This window comes from Caenorhabditis elegans, chromosome V, assembly GCF_000002985.6.
Source record: "Caenorhabditis elegans chromosome V".
Taxonomy (NCBI): domain Eukaryota; kingdom Metazoa; phylum Nematoda; class Chromadorea; order Rhabditida; family Rhabditidae; genus Caenorhabditis; species Caenorhabditis elegans.
In genome coordinates this window covers 1,765,309-1,782,078 of record NC_003283.11, presented here as the reverse complement: position 1 = coordinate 1,782,078, position 16,770 = coordinate 1,765,309, and the positions used below count along the sequence as shown (strand labels likewise).

At 36.2% G+C, this 16,770-nt stretch overlaps 4 protein-coding genes across 6 annotated transcripts; all 4 read left to right on the top strand.

Annotated features, from left to right (window-relative positions):
• Positions 1-56: 56 nt before the first annotated feature.
• On the top strand, positions 57-2,424 carry F36H9.5 (uncharacterized protein). Its single transcript, NM_071102.3, has 8 exons — positions 57-144; positions 533-671; positions 771-877; positions 924-1,060; positions 1,103-1,245; positions 1,483-1,583; positions 1,641-1,761; positions 1,980-2,424. The coding sequence occupies exons 1-8, from the start codon at positions 61-63 to the stop codon at positions 2,204-2,206; spliced, it is 1,059 nt and encodes a 352-aa protein (NP_503503.1). The 5' UTR covers positions 57-60; the 3' UTR covers positions 2,207-2,424.
• Positions 2,425-2,842: 418 nt separating this feature from the next.
• F36H9.4 (TIL domain-containing protein) lies at positions 2,843-3,756 on the top strand (the record flags this gene model as incomplete). Of its 3 annotated transcripts, NM_182422.4 has the most annotated exons (4): positions 2,843-2,961; positions 3,108-3,156; positions 3,303-3,376; positions 3,574-3,756. In NM_182422.4, the coding sequence occupies 4 exons, from the start codon at positions 2,947-2,949 to the stop codon at positions 3,670-3,672; spliced, it is 237 nt and encodes a 78-aa protein (NP_872222.2). The 3 variants fall into 3 exon arrangements, 2 of the variants coding, with proteins under 2 accessions (NP_872222.2, NP_001300104.1); NR_132515.1 differs by lacking the exon at positions 2,843-2,961 and having other exon boundaries at positions 3,574-3,754; NM_001313175.3 differs by lacking the exons at positions 2,843-2,961; positions 3,108-3,156; positions 3,303-3,376 and having other exon boundaries at positions 3,574-3,672.
• Positions 3,757-7,154: 3,398 nt separating this feature from the next.
• On the top strand, positions 7,155-8,291 carry F36H9.7 (UPAR/Ly6 domain-containing protein). The gene is made up of 3 exons (NM_071101.8): positions 7,155-7,334; positions 7,888-7,970; positions 8,035-8,291. Exons 1-3 carry the CDS (start codon positions 7,161-7,163, stop codon positions 8,156-8,158), a joined length of 381 nt encoding a protein of 126 aa, NP_503502.2. The 5' UTR covers positions 7,155-7,160; the 3' UTR covers positions 8,159-8,291.
• A 2,053-nt stretch (positions 8,292-10,344) lies between these two features.
• On the top strand, positions 10,345-16,768 carry dhs-13 (DeHydrogenases, Short chain). Its single transcript, NM_071100.2, has 4 exons — positions 10,345-10,414; positions 11,544-11,627; positions 12,822-13,248; positions 16,043-16,768. Exons 1-4 carry the CDS (start codon positions 10,352-10,354, stop codon positions 16,240-16,242), a joined length of 774 nt encoding a protein of 257 aa, NP_503501.1. The 5' UTR covers positions 10,345-10,351; the 3' UTR covers positions 16,243-16,768.
• Positions 16,769-16,770: the final 2 nt, after the last annotated feature.

The following is a 16,770-nucleotide window of genomic DNA, read 5'->3' as shown; positions in this document are numbered from 1 at the left end:
TCTAGATTTTTTCTAAAGTAAGCGTTCTTCAGACATCGATTGAAAATATCTTTTACAGACATGCCATCACACACCTTTACAGTAAATACAGATGAATACCGGCCAGCCGAGTGGGGAGAAGACTCAGAGGATTTCTGTGTAAAGGTAAATTATTTTTAATTTAAAGTAAACATTTGCAGTATTTTGTAGGCCGAACTGCAGAAATATCTAGTTGTTTATCTAGTTATCTAGTTGTATCTATATATCTCGTTGTATATCTAGTTTTATTTATTTATTTATTTATTTTAATACGATTCCATACGAATCGTGTCCCAAGAAAAAACACAAAGTAATACACATAATACACATAAATCAATACACATAATACATACACATAATACACATAACACATTAAAATAAATCAATTCCGTAAATACATGGTAAAAAATATTATGCATAAATACAATTCATAATTATCACCTGCAAATTGGATTAGAAACATAAAAAGGTCAGAGTTTATTGTAAATTGTCAGAGTTTATTGTAACTTTTCAGGTGCCCCGAACCAGCAGAGAAAACCAGCAACTAAAGTATGGCCACGTGGAAGATGACAATGTAGACATAGCGTATCTAGATTTTCCATTACTTCGTGCCAGTCTTATATTCACTTTTATTTCGGTTACAGCATTTGTTGGTGAGATAATTTCTTTTTTTTAAGCCTTGGGCTCCCACGAGATGTCGGCTAGACGCGATTTCTCGAGAATAAAGCTGAAATTTTTTTTTATTTTTTTAGCGGCGGTGCTCGCAGCCCTACCTACAAACTACACACCTCTGCTAGATGAAGAACTGGTGGATAATTCAATCATTATTTGGTACGGCGCTAAAGTTTATCGGTGTAGGGTAAGTATCAAAAACTAGATTATATTGTGTTAGCTGAAAATTTCAGACCTTTTTCACATACCCAAAAGATGGCCTACTTTCAATTCTGAATCTTTTGGAATTAAATGTTTGGGGCAATGTGATATTCCGACTTGCCACATGCCTAACAATTGCTGTTCGATTTTTTCAGAGCATTGTGTTCAGGTATGTAATAGAAAGCATCTGAAAAATGCAAATATCCTTCAGAAATCTTCTTATCAATGGTTTTTGGCGGGAAGTACCAAATCCAATGTTTCGGTGGCTTTGTGACTTGCTGCCAATGTTGACTTTAATTGAGACCACCGCGTTAGCCATGTTTAGCATTATCACAATGCACAGTGATTTTAAAGGTGAAGAAGTTTTACACAATTTCATTTAGGTTTAGGCTTAGGCTTAGACTCACGCTTAGGTTTAGGCTTTGGTTCAGGCTTAGGCTTAGGCTTTGGGTTTGGCTTTGCTTTGTGCTTAGGCTCAGGCTTAGGCATAGACTTAATATTAGGCTCAGGCTCAGGCTTACCCTTAAGTTAGGCTGGACGGGGGTGAGAAAAACCTTTCCTTTTAACATTCTAATAATTAAAAATTTTCAGAAATAAACCATTTCTGCAAATCCACCTTCGCAATTGTATCAGTTGTCAACATGTGTATCCCCACAATTTTCCATTTTGTTTTATCAATTAACAGTTCAAAGGTATGATTTTTCACCACATTTTGACTAGATTGAATTTTCAAAAATCAAATTTTGCAGAAAGCCGAAGCAAGTATTGTATTTGTGCGTGCAGTTTGTGCAGTTGTCTTCGGTTACTGTGCTCCACAGTATTTCCAGTTCCATATTGGATGGACCAAGGAGTCGTTGTGCCATTCTTACAGTGAGTGGAATTTCTTAAACCATTTTTGCTCTTTGCTGATTGGTTAGCACATATCCAATCAGCCACGTTGGCCAGGCCTTTCCGACATCACTGATTGGTCGGCGTACAACCAATAAGCCACGCTAACCACGCCTTCTGCGCATCGCTGATTGGTCGGTGCTTATCTGATTCGCCCGGGGATTCAAAATTTTGGATATCAAGATAGTAATAATTTCCAGTTCCCCGCCACTTTGCCATCATGGAGTACAGCCTGTTCTTGGCCTATATCACATTCCATCTCCTTTCGCTTTTGGATCTACACCACCTTCAATTCATCTGCTATCCACGTTCTTGTAGTGGAGAATGTGAGCCGCTGGCTCCAGTCAACTTTGAAAAGGGAGAAAAGTATGAGCATTGCCGAGCATTCGAATACAACCAATGGAGGCTCAAGAACACTTATAAATAATTGACTGTTTTGAACAGACTCATGTCTTTTTCTTTTCACTGATGGTATCTCACTGGTTGCGCCAACTAAATAACCACACATCTCATCTCATTTCACTTGTAAATTAATTTGAAAATTTGTCCGAAAAAAACGTAGTATCGTCAATTTTTGAATTGATATTTTGTTTGCCAATGACTTTTCTTGAAACTGTGTAGTAATAAATTAATTTTCTGAATATTTTGCTCTAATTCAATTCTAAAACACGAAACAATTTTTTTGCAAATTTATTTAAAAACTGATTTTTTGGCTGATGAAATTGCAAAAATCGGCTCCCACCACGAAAATGTCAAGCTACAGTAACCCCGTTTTCGTGGCGAGACCCAAAATTTCCAAAGTTTATGAAACCTAGTTATATACTTGTCTGGAAGCTCTTAGCAAACAGTATTCATATTTTTCAGTAATTTTTTTAAACTTCCGTGAAGAGTTTCTGTAAACGATATGATTTTTTGTAATTTCTAATTTTTCTGGCAATTTTCAGGGACGGTTGAAAACGTTTACCAAACCCCTGACGAAAGTAAAATGAAAACAGATATCAAGATATTTCCCACATCACTTTTTTATCATTTTTTTTTGTTTTCAAAACGTCAAAGAGACAAAAAGTGTAACAGGTTACTGCGCCCAATGTCTTCAATTTTTCATTTTTATTATTTCCCTACTTTGTTCTTTTATTTTCTTTCAATAAAAGGGGGTTTCAAATTACTATGAATTTTTGGACGGTAAGTAATATTTTTGCCAATTTTACGACACATGCTCATGGATCTACAAGGTGTGATTAATTATTTCGGTTGTCTCTAATAGTTTTATTTTATCCACAGTGGCACTCCTTTTCATTGCGAAAAAAGTACAATGTAAAAATATTCAGATCTGCCTCTCAATCTTCATCCTGTTCGCTTCAGTTTTGGCAGCACCGAGTAAGTTTTTCCTCATAAAATATGCAGTACTATTGTAAAACTTGATTTTTTTGAAGACAACAAATTCTAAATTTTACATTATTAAAATTAATATTTTCGAATCTTCATTAAATAATAAGAAAGGCTTCAAAACCGAAAGATTTCAGAAAAATGCGGACCAAATGAGGATTTCAAAGAGTGCGGAACTGCTTGTGAAGCCAACTGCGCCGAAGGACACGTGGTAAGATTTTTGAAACGTGGCAGTTGTCACGCCTACTTGCCTGCCTATTTTATGCAGCTCTCATATACGTTTTAATTAAATTGTTGAACATTTTTCAAACACCAAGTGTGTTATCGCAAAACTAGTTGAATGTCGGCTGCACATTGATATCCCAGAAATATTGTATACTACAGACTACGCTATAATTTTATTTTCAGATGTTCTGCACAATGCAATGCATTGTAAACGTGTGCCAGTGCAAGGATGGTTTCTTCCGTAACAAGGATAAGAAATGTGTTCCACGCAACAAATGCTAAGCTCAATTTCATTATATGTTCCTTATAAATTTCACAAACTATTCAATTTTAATTCAGCTTGCAAATAAACCATTTTTTAATTTGGCCGTGGACAGGACCACGCACTAGCACTGTTAAAGGTGGAGTAGCGCCAGTGGGGAAATTGTTAAAAACCACTCCTTTGGTCCCAAAATGACCGATTATCATAGTAAAACTTTTCAAAAAAATTTTTAAATTTTTTTATTTACTTTCAAAAAGTGGCAACTACTCAGTTTTTTCCACTCATAATTTTGGAAGTCAACCAGAAAAAAAATTTTTTTCGACATTTTTAATGTTTTAATTTTGTTTAAATTATTTGTATTAAAACATTGTAGGGGTCGAAACATGCGACATTTTTTGAATTAGCTGAAAAGCTCATATTTTTCAAAATTTGGCAATGTGCCAAAACGGAAATTATGAAAAATCTAAAATTGTTTGGAGTATTTATTAAGATATTTGGCTGTTTCGAATCATTATAAGCGCATTTAGACAAAATCCCCACTGGCGCTACTCCACCTTTAAGATATTGATAGTAGGAATTTTTTGGAATTTTTTCCTTCTAAATTTCTTCTAAAGTATATTGTTAACAATTTCACTAGATACATTTCTCCCAAATAAAGTTTACCGGCTGTCCGAAACACTTACAAAGTCGCTCCACATCAAAGCCAGGTAATTAGGTAAACACTATATACAAGTACATACAGAATAAATCATATAAAATACCCACTTTAAAAGTCCTTATACCTCCCCTCTTATTTCCTGCATAAACTTTTTTTCGCAGTACTCCCCGTCTTTTTTCCCATTTTTTTTCCTTTTTTTTCGTTCTTCCATTCCAAACACCCTTCTTTTTTTCCATTTTAGAAACCAATTATTTTCGGCTTTACTTTTTCTTTTCTTATTTTACGCTAGAAAATGTAGTTTTCTTGAGGTTTTTTTCTGGAGCAGTTGAGCATTAAATGCTCAATTTGTGGAGTTTTACTATTAGAATTTTTGACTTCAAGCTTTTTTCTCACATTCACGACAGTCAAAAAATTAATTTTGCTAGCGACCAATTTTAAATTAGTCATCGTTTTTTTTTAATTCTTTAAAAATCATGCATTTATGGAAATTAATTTTTTTCGTAGAAAAATCAAGTGTGAACCGCTGTATTTTTAAAATCACACATTTCTTGCAGTCTTCAACTAAAATCGATAATTTTCTCAGAATTGTTTTCTAATATTTTCGAAGAACCAAATATTTGTCCGTTTGAAAAATTGAGCCATAGTTAGAAATTAAAAAAATTTCTCTGAAAATTTATTACTGTGAAAAAAAAAACTGAAAATCTAATTTTCAAGTACATGTTGACCGCACACCAAGTGCACAATACTAATAATTTTTGATTCAAGGCCCATGTCGAATTAATAAGAAGCTCCAAAAAAAGTTCAATGAAGCATATAAAAGCCTTTCCTTCTTTGAACTTGCTCTTCTTCTTCGAAACGAGAGGAGACATGATGAATGAAAATAGGGAGAAAAGACGGAAGACGAAGTGGTCCACAAAGGATTCTCCTCCCCATTTCTTTCCTTTTTGCCCACCCCGTCACCCACCAAATGAGCACTATTTTCTGTTGGTCCACAAAATGGGTAACTTTGTTCTTCTACCCTCTCCAAAATTCAGAAATCGCTCAACAATTCATGAGATTTTTACAATGGGCTTGTCATTTTTTTTTCTCGCATTTTTTTGGACTTCTATGAATGAAAAGCTAAAGCTAAAAAATTTTAGTTCACCGTAAGTTGAGAATTGTTATAATTTGGAGAAAACTCTAACAATTTTTTTCCAAAACTTTGTGATGTATTTATCAATAGGAAATTTGCGTATATTTCAATTCAATTTATCAATTTATGTAGGTTTTTCAAAACTTTTTCTTCTTTTTTTAATTTAATTTTTATTGAAATGGGCGACATGAGAACATGAGAAAGTTGCAAATAGTGATGCAGGCGACGAATGCAGGCAGGCAGCTTTCCGGCAGGCGTCAAGGCCTAAAACCTCGCCTGGCTACCATGGAAGCCCTACTCTGAAGACGTGGCAGGATTTTAACAGAATCGATGAAAAAAAAGACAAACTATCGGGCTCAAAAAACTTTCCAAATAAACATTCGATTTTTTAGCAAGCAGGCCTACGGACCTGCCTTTCTGCCTACCTCCTATTTTCTGAATTTCGGCGTGTTCTCTGTTATTTGAAGTTTTTACTGATGTGAGTAGATTTATTTTGAAATGCCAATTAACTTTTTCAAGGTTTCATGGAACACGGATTTCTGGCTTCCCTCATAAATTGAAATGGAAGAGTTTTCCGAACTAGGCCATTTTGGCTCGGCCATATCTGGGGTAGATTTACGGCGCGTTGCGTGTCCCGTCGCGGCTCGATTTTAGTTGTAAAATTAAATGTATTTGTCCATGTGGAGTACACGACTTTCCCACGCGTTGTCCGGCGGGCGATTGTCAATGGAGCGCGAAAAATTCAAAGAGGAAGGCCAGAACCCCGTGATGGAAGTAGGTCGCCACGTGGTGCCAGGCTGTCCCATTACGGTTTGATGTACAAAAAATGCAGGAATTTTTTGTCCATAAATAGGTAACGTCAGCACGTTCCTAACCATGCGAAATCAGTTGAAAAATCTGCGTCCCTTCTCCCGCGTTTTTTGTAGATCCAGGTAGATCAAGCCGAAATGAGACACGCTGACACCATGTGGTTCGCCTTGTAGGCAGACAGCGAGGCATTTTTTTTTTCGGTAATTTTGAAAACTGAATATCCGAAAACTGATGAAAATAAAAATAAACACGCCTAAATTGGCTTCGTTCCTTTCCTTCTCAAATAATATGTGTTTTTTTTCGCCCCGGCCAATTTCCCTCTATAACCGATCACTTTTAATAATTTCCTCATTCTCCACACCCGCTCAGACTCCTTCATAAGCTTTTCCCAAAAGCATTTGGACCACCACCGCCGCCGTTATGCAAATGAGATCAGTGCACACTTCCGGTGTGCCTGCGTCTCACATCTGTTCACACTATTTCCATCATCACTCCGCCCACTTTGAACTTGTGTGCAAGGCTCATTTGAAATTCAAAAAAAAAGAGAAGTACTTGTGTTTGCAACTTTGTTGTTCCAATTGTTTTGCACATTGAGCCAACTTGTTTTTTTTCTGTTGTTGGTGGGCTCAATGGGGTGCCGAGCCAGTGAAGCCGATGGAAAATAAAAACAAAATCATGTCAGTCGGCAGAGAATTGGTATATTTTCAGTTATTTTGCATTTTTCTGAAATTTTTATCTTGATTTTTTGCGCTTCGGTTGAGGTGTAAATTTTAGAGAATTGACAATTTTTTGAAATGAACTTTTTTTTGTATTTTCAAAATTTCGCCGAGCTACGATCCGTTAAAGTTTTCTACCGGCTTCTTTCCTTTCGTAGTATAGTTTTAAAATTTTTCAAAAATCAATTTCAGATGCTCCCACAGCTGCTCCTGTTCACAATACTCCCAATTTCGACGCTCGGTCTGGAATGCTTCACGTGTGGAGTTTTCCTGTCGGCTCCGGAGCCAATGTGTCGCGGTGAAATCCGAAATAACTCGTGTGCTCCCGAAAATCTTGGATGCTTATCGATTATTGGCCATAAAGCAGTGAGTTTTTTGCTTAAATTAGAGGAGTCACATGGTGCTAGGCTGTCCCATTACGGTTTGATCTACAAAAAATGCGGGAATTTTTTGCCCAAAAGAAATGTGACGTCAGCACGTTCTTGACCATGCGAAATCAGTTGAGAACTCTGCGTGTCTTCTCCCGCATTTTTCGAAGATCTACGTAGATCAAGCCAAAATGAGATACTCTGACACCACGTGACGAGTGGCACCGAAAAAAATATCGATGGCCGAATTTTTGCGCGTAAAATATGAGCGCTGTGAAAATATGAGCACCCCACAGATTTCTGGCTTCCCTCATAAATTGAAATGGAAGAGTTCGCCAAACTAGGCCATTTTGGCTCGGCCATAGCTGGGGTAGATTTACGGCGCGTTGCTTGTCGCGTCGCGGCTCGATTTTAGTTGTAAAACTGAATGTATTTGTCCGTGTAAAGTACACGGCTTTCCCACGCGTTATCCGGCGGGCGATTGTCAATGGAGCGCGAAAAATCAATGAGAAAGTCCAGAACCCCGTGTCGGCAAGAAAAAATTATTTCAGGACGGAACCTATTATGTAGAAAAACGATGCGCTGAGAAAACCGATGATTTAACGGATGGATGCATTAATATCGGAATCAGAGGGTAAGTCTCAAAATGCGCTCTATTGAGAATAACACCAATTATTATAATTAATTCCACGTTGCAGCATCGCCGCCAAGCAATGTTTGTGCAAAACGGATCTCTGTAATTCGAGCCCCGGCCAGCCGTTCCGCACCTGCCTCGGATTAGGACTGCTTGGCTTCCTCTACGCGTTTTGGAGAATTGTTTGAATTTATTTTTGAAGCCCTCCATGGAGCTCCAAATAATAATTTTTTGGTGTATAGGAAATTTTCACGGTTGACCTCATATTTCGACTCGTTTTGAGCATAGTTTTGTACAATAAACATTTGAATTTCTAGAAATTATATTAAATGCAGAGCAAAACATCACTATGAGCTGAGGATATTGGTATTGAAGCGATTGAAACTTTTCAACTACCGTATCCGCGAGTTGTAAAACGGTTATTGTACTTTTCCATTTTCCATCAATAATTTTGATGTCAAAACAAGTTTTTTAAAGACTTACAACGTAAAAAAAACCAAAGAAATACTTAAAATATTGAAGGGAAAATGTGAAAATTGGAAAAATAAGTTTAAAATTTACTAAATTATTGCCCATTACAGTACTCCTTAATACGGTAAGAGAAATAGTCTTGATTGTGACAGTCGCAATTTTCCGAAAAACTTTTTTCAGATAATAAGTTTTTTAATGCCTACAAATTTTTATGCTTACTTTTTAATGCCAAAATTTCAAGTTCTGCCGCTTAATTCGCAATATTCCTTTAAATACACTTTGCGCGTAAAACCAGATGCCCGGTCCGCATTTCGAAACTTACCGCGGTGTTTGCGGACTCGCGAAAAACAGATTTTATTTTCTGTGCGCAATTTTTCCATTTTTCTCCTATTTTTCTTTAAAAACGATCATAGATTTGATTTTAATGTGTGTTTAATTTAAAATTTGCTAGTTTCTTATCAATATTTCCATATTTTCCACTTTGAAAGTGTTCTTATCAGCAGAAATCAGTAGAAACAGCCAATTTTTCATGTCATTGAAATAAATTACACGGAGTCACACGATTTTTTTGCATAAATCCGGCATTATTTTCATTCAAATAGTTCTGTAGTAACGTTTTCTTCGGGCAAATAGTTGAAAAAATGTTTTTAAAAATATTATTTTCCATCAAAAACTCTGCAAACAGCATTTCATCTCGAAAGTGCAGTCCCAAAACATTTAAATGCGCCCGATTTTTTGCAGAAACGTCACAGATAATTCGTTCGTCTGACGACCTCCGTACGGTCTTCCCCGTCAGATAGACTTCCCCCATCACCATTAGCCCATATACTTTCCTTGTCAATTTTCCCACCTTTGACGTTGCAGTTCTCAAAACAAAAACGTTTTTATTAGTTTCTTTAGTTCCTAGATATTCTCTTTTACATTTTATTAATACTTTATTGGACTCAAAATTGTCTGGAAAAACCGAATTTATTAATGAAACTTCTTGAAAATTCTCAAAAATGGTTATGTCGGCGCAAAATGTGATCTAAAATTAGTTAAAACTTGAAATTTGACCGCGGCTAGAAACTAACTTTTTTGAAATCCGCCTCTAATTTTGGGTATTCAAGTTAATTGTCTTGAGTTTTCAACTCGATTTAGGTACATTTAAAGTCGATGGATCACCAGAAAATGGTAATTTCTACCAAATTTGATGATCAATCGACCTTAAATGCACCTAAATCGAGTTGAAAACTCAAGATAATTAACTTGCATACCAAAAATTAGAGGGTGATTTCCAAAAAGTTAGTTTCTAGCCGTGGTCAAATTTCAAGTTTTAACTAATTTAAGGGCATATTTTGCGCCGACATAACCATTTTTTTTTGAGAAGTCTTCAAGAAGTTTCATGATGACATTCGGTGTTTTCAGACAATTTCGACTACACACGCTCCCCTCAAAGCCGAATAATTATTAGAGCGCGCTCTAATAATTATTCGGCTTTGAGAAGGGCGTGCTACACCACCTTCAAACAAAATTTAAACACAAAAAAAAAGTGTTTTTTTAGTTTTCCATCTGCAACAAAAAAAAAGAACTCGAAAATCTCCTTGCAGCTCTTTTTAGATCGTTCCTCTCTTTGTTCTGCATCTCTGCGTCGAGTGATCTCTGCAAAAGTTGTCCCGCCGCCGGAGACCGCCCATCTTATCATCATCTCCTCCTCCTCTCCCGTGTTCACATGAATTCCCGCTGCAGACAATAATGTCAGTTGATTGACCATTTGACACACACACAAAATATTTCATTTTCCATATTATGTATTTTTGCAACAAAAAATATTTATCTGACCGCCCATCTCCTCCTCCGTGTTAATATAAAACGTGTGCCGGCATAAAAATTCGAATAACATCAGCATTTTTCATTTCTACAGGGTACCAATGGCTTCACCAGCAACGAAATTCTTGACCGATCGGGTTGCTCTCGTCACTGCTTCTACTAAGGTATTTAGCCCTTTTTTGTGGTTTTCTTATTCAAAATCTGAAAATTTGCTTCATCAGACCCAAAATGGTACAAAATACCAAATTTCGTAGTGAGACGAGAAAATTTTTTCGAAAAAAGTTGAAGATTTTAAAAAAATGGTAAATTTTCAGCTAAAATCTCAAATTTTGGCAACTTTTCAGTGTTGCAGCGGTTGAAACTTAATTTGTATTTAATTAACATTCTTTGATGCATGCCTACGCAACTTATTATTACGAGAACAAAAAATTCTGAAAATGCGTATTTCACAACATATTTGACGCGCAGAATATCTCGTAGCGAAAACTACTGTAGCGCTTGTGTCGATTTACGGACTCCATTCTTGAAAAAAAAAATCATATTTTTCGAATTTTTACACATCGATATTCAATTTTTCTTCGCTTTTTCGAATTCCGTGGTCATTTTTGTGCTTATTTTTTAATGTTTTATCCATTAATAAATTAATTTAATTGAAAAACGTCCAATATTCGCGTAATTTTGATGAGTAAACTCCTACGGGCGGCAATATTAGTGTAAAAAACGCGAGTATTGTACGTTTTTTAATTAAATTGATATATTAGTGGATAAAATATTTTTAAAAAAATCCCAAAAATAACAAAGGAATTGAACAACAACGAAGAAAAATTGAATATCGATGTGTAAAAGTTCGAAAAATATGTTTTTTTTCGAGAATGGAGTCCGTAAATCGACACAGCGCTACAGTAGTTTTCGCTACAAGATATTCTGCGCGTCAAATATGTTGTTTAATACGCAAAGTTTCGTAGACATGCATCAAATAATATTAATTAAATAAAAATTCAGTTCCAATCGCTGCGACACTGAAAAGTGGCCAAAATTTGAGATTTTAGCGGAAAATATACCATTCTTTTTCCTAAACTTTGGGCGGCCTTAACTTTTTTTGAAAAATTCATTCAGAACGTCTTATTACTAAATTTGGTAATTTTGGACTATTTTGGGTCTGATAAAGCACTAAAGGTACTCCACCTTTAAATTGATACTATTTCTAAATTGTCTTGTGTTCATGTTAGCCATCGCCTCCTCAAAAACAAAGTCATCATCATCGCCTCCTCAACTAGTATTATTGTTTTTTAGGGAATCGGGTTTGCCATCGCCAAACAACTTGGCGCTGCCGGCGCCTCTGTCGTCGTCTGCAGTCGGAAGAAGGAGAATGTCGATGTGAGTTGTGGATGAAATAATTAGAAAAAAACATAGTTTTTCCCTGAAAAAATCATAAAAATTTAACGATTTTAGCCCAAAAATATGGGTAGTACGCCTTTAAAGGTGATACAGTTTTTTTTCTACCGATTTTTTAAAAAATTTTGCAACAAAAAATTGAAAGTTTCGGCATTTTACGGCGATTTAGTTAGTTTTTCTCTGATCATTGTGGTTTGAAACATTATTGTTTTTTTTTCAAATTCTCAGTCGTTTTTCCGCAAAAAAATTTACTTGAACATAATTTGTACGGGTTCAAAAAATTAAAAAAAAATTAAAAAAATCGCAAAAATTAAAAATTGCCTATATATATATATATATATATATATATTATTACGGTTTAAAAAATTCTGAGAATGCGTATTTCACAACATATTTCACGCGCAAAATATCTCGTAGCGAAAACTACAGTTACTCTTTTAATTACTACTGTAGCGCTTGTGTCGATTTACGGGACTCTATTTTTGAAATTAATTTTTTTTCGAAAAGTGACAGCGATATTTCTGTTTGCTTCGTTTTTTTCGTATAAAATGACGAAACAATACGAAAAGAAAACGAAGGAAAATAGAATGTCGTTGTCATTTTCATTTTTCGAAAAAAAAAAATTAATTTCAAAAATAGAGTCCCGTAAATCGACACAAGTGCTACAGTAGCCATTTAAAGAATTACTGTAGTTTTCGCTTCGAGATATTTTGCGCATCAATATTGTCAAAATTTTTTGTCACCGTAATAATATTGTCGGAAAATGCAAAAATGTCGAAACTAAATTATTCCATTGTGCGGGAATTCAAAAATAATTCGGCACGTGCAGTCAGAAAGTCCCATTTCAGATTGATCCACGAAAAATGCGGGAGAAGAGACGCAGACATCTCATTTGATTTCGCATGGTTAAGAGAGTGCTGACGTCACATTTTTTGGGCATAAATATCCCGCATTTTTTGTAGATCAAAGCTAAATAAGACTTTCTTACACCACGTGATTCGATCAAAAATCATTAAAAATATAGAAAAATTGGTAAATAGAGACGGTTTTTTATTTAAAAAAACAGGAAAAATTAGATGTTTGGTTTTCGATTTTCGACACCTTGGTTATGCAAAAGCAGGAAAACATAAATATGGTTTTTTTTTTAAATTTTCAATAATATTATTCATTTTCCAGGAAGCCGTCGCCGCACTTCGCCTCGAAAACATTGACGCTCACGGCACAACAGCACACGTCGGCAACAAGTCGGACCGCACAAAACTGATCGACTTCACACTTGACAGATTCACGAAACTCGACATCCTCGTGTCGAACGCTGCCGTCAACCCGCACTACGGTGATCTGATGAAAGTCACCGACTCACAATGGGATAAGCTTCTCGATTTGAACGTAAAATCCGCATTCGAACTTACAAAAGAGGCTGTGCCGCACTTGGAGGCTTCTGGTCGGGGCAATGTCGTCTTTGTGTCGTCTGTCGCCGGATACTCACCGATGAACGAGATTGGAGCGTATTCGGTGATGAAGACGACGCTCACGGGATTGAGCAAATCGTTGGCTTTGAATTTGGCCAGGCGGAATATTCGAGTCAATAGTATTGCTCCGGGTAAGCGGAAAAATATTTGTTTTTTGGATATTTCGTGAAAAAATTAAATTTTGAATCATTGAAAATCAAAAAATTCAAAAAAATAAGTTGCTAATTTTGGTAGCCTAGGTTTTCTAGGAAAATTGATTTTTTTTTCAAAAATTTTACAAAAATGCAGTTGATCTACAAAAGTTTGAGGGGTGCGCGGCAAACGATTTTTTTTCCGGAAACTCGGCAAATTGCCGGAATTTAAATTTTCGGCAAATGGGCAAACCTGCAAATTGCCGGAATTGAAAGCTTCTGACAAATCGACAAATCAGCAAATTGCCGGAATCAAAATTTCCCGCTCATTGGAAAATTGCCTACCTGCCGATTTGCCTGAAAAATGGCAACTGCCGAAAAAATTAATTTTCGGCAAATTTGCACTTTTTTTTTTTGGAAATTCCAGAATTTCAATTTTAATCGGCAAAATTGTACGCATCCTGGAAAACGACGATTCCGGCAAATTGGCAAATCAGCAAATTGCCGGAATTGAAAGCTTCCGGCAAATTGCCAGTATTGAAAACTTCCAGCAAATTGCCGAATGTGCCGGAAATTAAAAATTGCCGGAATTGAAAATTTCCGGCAAATCGGCAAATTTCCGGAATTGAAAACTTCGGCAAACCGGCAAATTGCCGAAATTATAAACTTTCGGAATTGAAAATTTCCAGCAAATCGGCGAATTGCCGAAATTGAAATTTTCCGGCAAATTGCTAATTTGCCGGAAAAACGGCGAAATTTTCGGCAAATTGTGATTTTGCACCTTTTTTTTTTGAAATTTCAAAATTTTAATTTTAATCGGCAAATGATTTTCCGGCAAATCTACAAATCGGCAAATTGCCGGAATTGAAAATTTCCGGCAAATCCGCAAATTGCCCATATGCCGGAAAACGGCAAATGTCAATAATATATTTTGAGGAAATTCTATGAAAATTTCGAAAAGGCACAGTTTTTCGTTGTTTCCGTTTCCGTCTTTTAAAAAATCCCTCTAAAAATTTCCGGCAAATTACTGCAAATTTGCCGAAAATCAAAATTTTCGGCAAACCGGCAATTTGCCGGATTTGCCGCTATTCCTTCAAATTCCCAGAGGGGTCAGTGGGTGCAAAAACACAAACTTTAATGTCCTTGACTGATCACATTCTGTATCTTTTATCATTTAATCTTTTCTCTCTTTCTGTTATCTTGATTCGATTCGACAAAGAACAGATTTTAATTGGTTTTCGATTTTTGCCTGCTTCTGTCATAGTGTGTAGGGATTTCCCAAGCTAGCTGGAGCTCCTGAAAAATCGATTTTTTTTTTCCAAAATCATTCCGAAAAGTGCGTTGCCCACTACTTATTTTCGGATCGATTGACCCCATTTTTACCCCTCGTGCGAGCTATTTGCTCTGCGAAAGAGCAGTAGCAGGAGCAACAAAAAAACAGAAGCCACGAGGCTAACGTCTGAGTTTTAGCAAACATTTGACATATTTTCTCAATATTTACCTCTCGCTGCTTCTCTCCCACATTGACTTCGAAAAACCAAACGCCAACTCACGGGATCCCGGTGCATCGGGTACCCAGAGGAGGGTTATTTTCAAAAAATTTGAAAAAAACGCATGTTTTTCGTTTGTTTTTCAACTTTGAAACGGAAGATTTGGCGCGATCGAAAATCAAAATGTTGAAATTTGGCGATCTTTGGGAAAAAACGCCATGTGACTTGAAACATGTTGACTTGCCAAAAAACCATCTGATAAATAACATACTTAATGACCCAGAAATCATAAGGCGTAAATCCTGAGATCTAGGTAAATATAAATATTTATCCGAATTTTTGCGGAATTTTCGTGAAAACTGTTGTTTTTCCAACGCACGTGGACTCAGAAAGTTCCATTTTGCTTTGATCTTCGAAAAATGCGGGAGAAGAGAGCGCGTGCTGACGTCGCAATTTTTCTGGGAAAAATTCCCGCATTTTTCGTAGATCAAAGTGAAACAGGCTGACACCACGTGTTGTCGTTGATGGGTGACGTAGATATTACGGAAATACAAGACTATTAGCATGCGTATTGCACAAAATATTTGACGTGCAAATAATCTCGTAGCGAAAACTACAGTAATCCTTTAAATGACTACTACTGTAGCGCTTGTGTCGATTTACGGGCTCGATTTACGATGGAATATTACATTTAAGCAAAATAAAGAGAAAATAATACAAAGAAACGAAGGAAACTGGAATATAGCTGTAACTATTCGAAAATAAATTTATTTCAAAAATCGAGCCCGTAAATCGACACAAGCGCTACAGTATTTATTTAAAGAGTTACTGTAATTTTCGCTGCGAGATATTTTGCGCGTAAAATATGTTGCACAGTACGTATTCTCAGAATTTTGTGTTCCCGTAATATTGAAATATTTTTGTGAAATGCAAAACGGCGTGCGCCTTTAAAGTGTACTACGGAATTTTCATAGATTTGTCTAGTTTTCTCACGATTAGTTGAAAACTTGAGATTCTTTTATTTTTGGTCTAGCAAAAAATTACAGAAAAATTTTCTACAAAAAATATTTATTTATTTATTAAAGAGAAAATTTCAATCTTAAATTTTTAACGAATCGTGAGAAAACTAGTGAAAATCGATGACAAGCCCGCGAAAACAGGATTTTTTGAAATTACAGTACTCTTCAAAGATCGTGTCGAGACCGGGCTACCGTGATTTCGACTCAAAAATCGCAAAATTTTCGCGTCTGAATAATATCACAATGATTTTTTCGAACCACACTAAAACATAAATTTCTTTACAGGAATCATTCAAACCGACTTCTCGCAAGTCCTCTTCTCCGACGAATCCGAAAAGCAGAAGTGGCTCTCACAAATTGCACAACGCCGATTCGGTGATCCGGATGAGTGTGCCGAGGCGGTGGCGTTCCTGGTTTCCGACGAGGCTAGCTACATATCTGGAGAGACGATCGGTATCAACGGAGGCATGCACGCGCGGATTTAGAGATCTCCGGCGGTGGAAAATAGTGCCGATAAACGTTTTTTTTTAATTTTTCTTGATGAAGAATCTCATTTTTCCCCTCCACTCCCTCCCCGACACACTAAATTATGATTCATTTCAATTTTTTTGATATCCCGTCCCCCTCACGTTGTCAGGCTGTCCCATTACGGTTTGATCTACAAAAAATGCGGGGGATTTTTTTATCGAAAAGTTGACAACTCTGCATCTCTTCTCCCGCATTTTTTCGTAAATCTACGTAGATCAAACCAGAATGAGCCACTCTGATGACACCACGTCCCCCTCATCATCATCATCATGTGCCAAACCTGTGAGTTTTGCGTTGTCGTCCACCTCTTTGCAATTTAGGGTTCTTTTATTCATATTTCCTCTTTTTTTTTTGTTCGAACACAAATGACTGGTATTCTGTCATGCTTTTTTCCTCGAATTTTCCATGTATTAGCCACGTTTCATTTCTCCCTCTCATTTCTAATCAATTTAGAGTTTCTGAATGAAATTCTCAAAAAAATACAA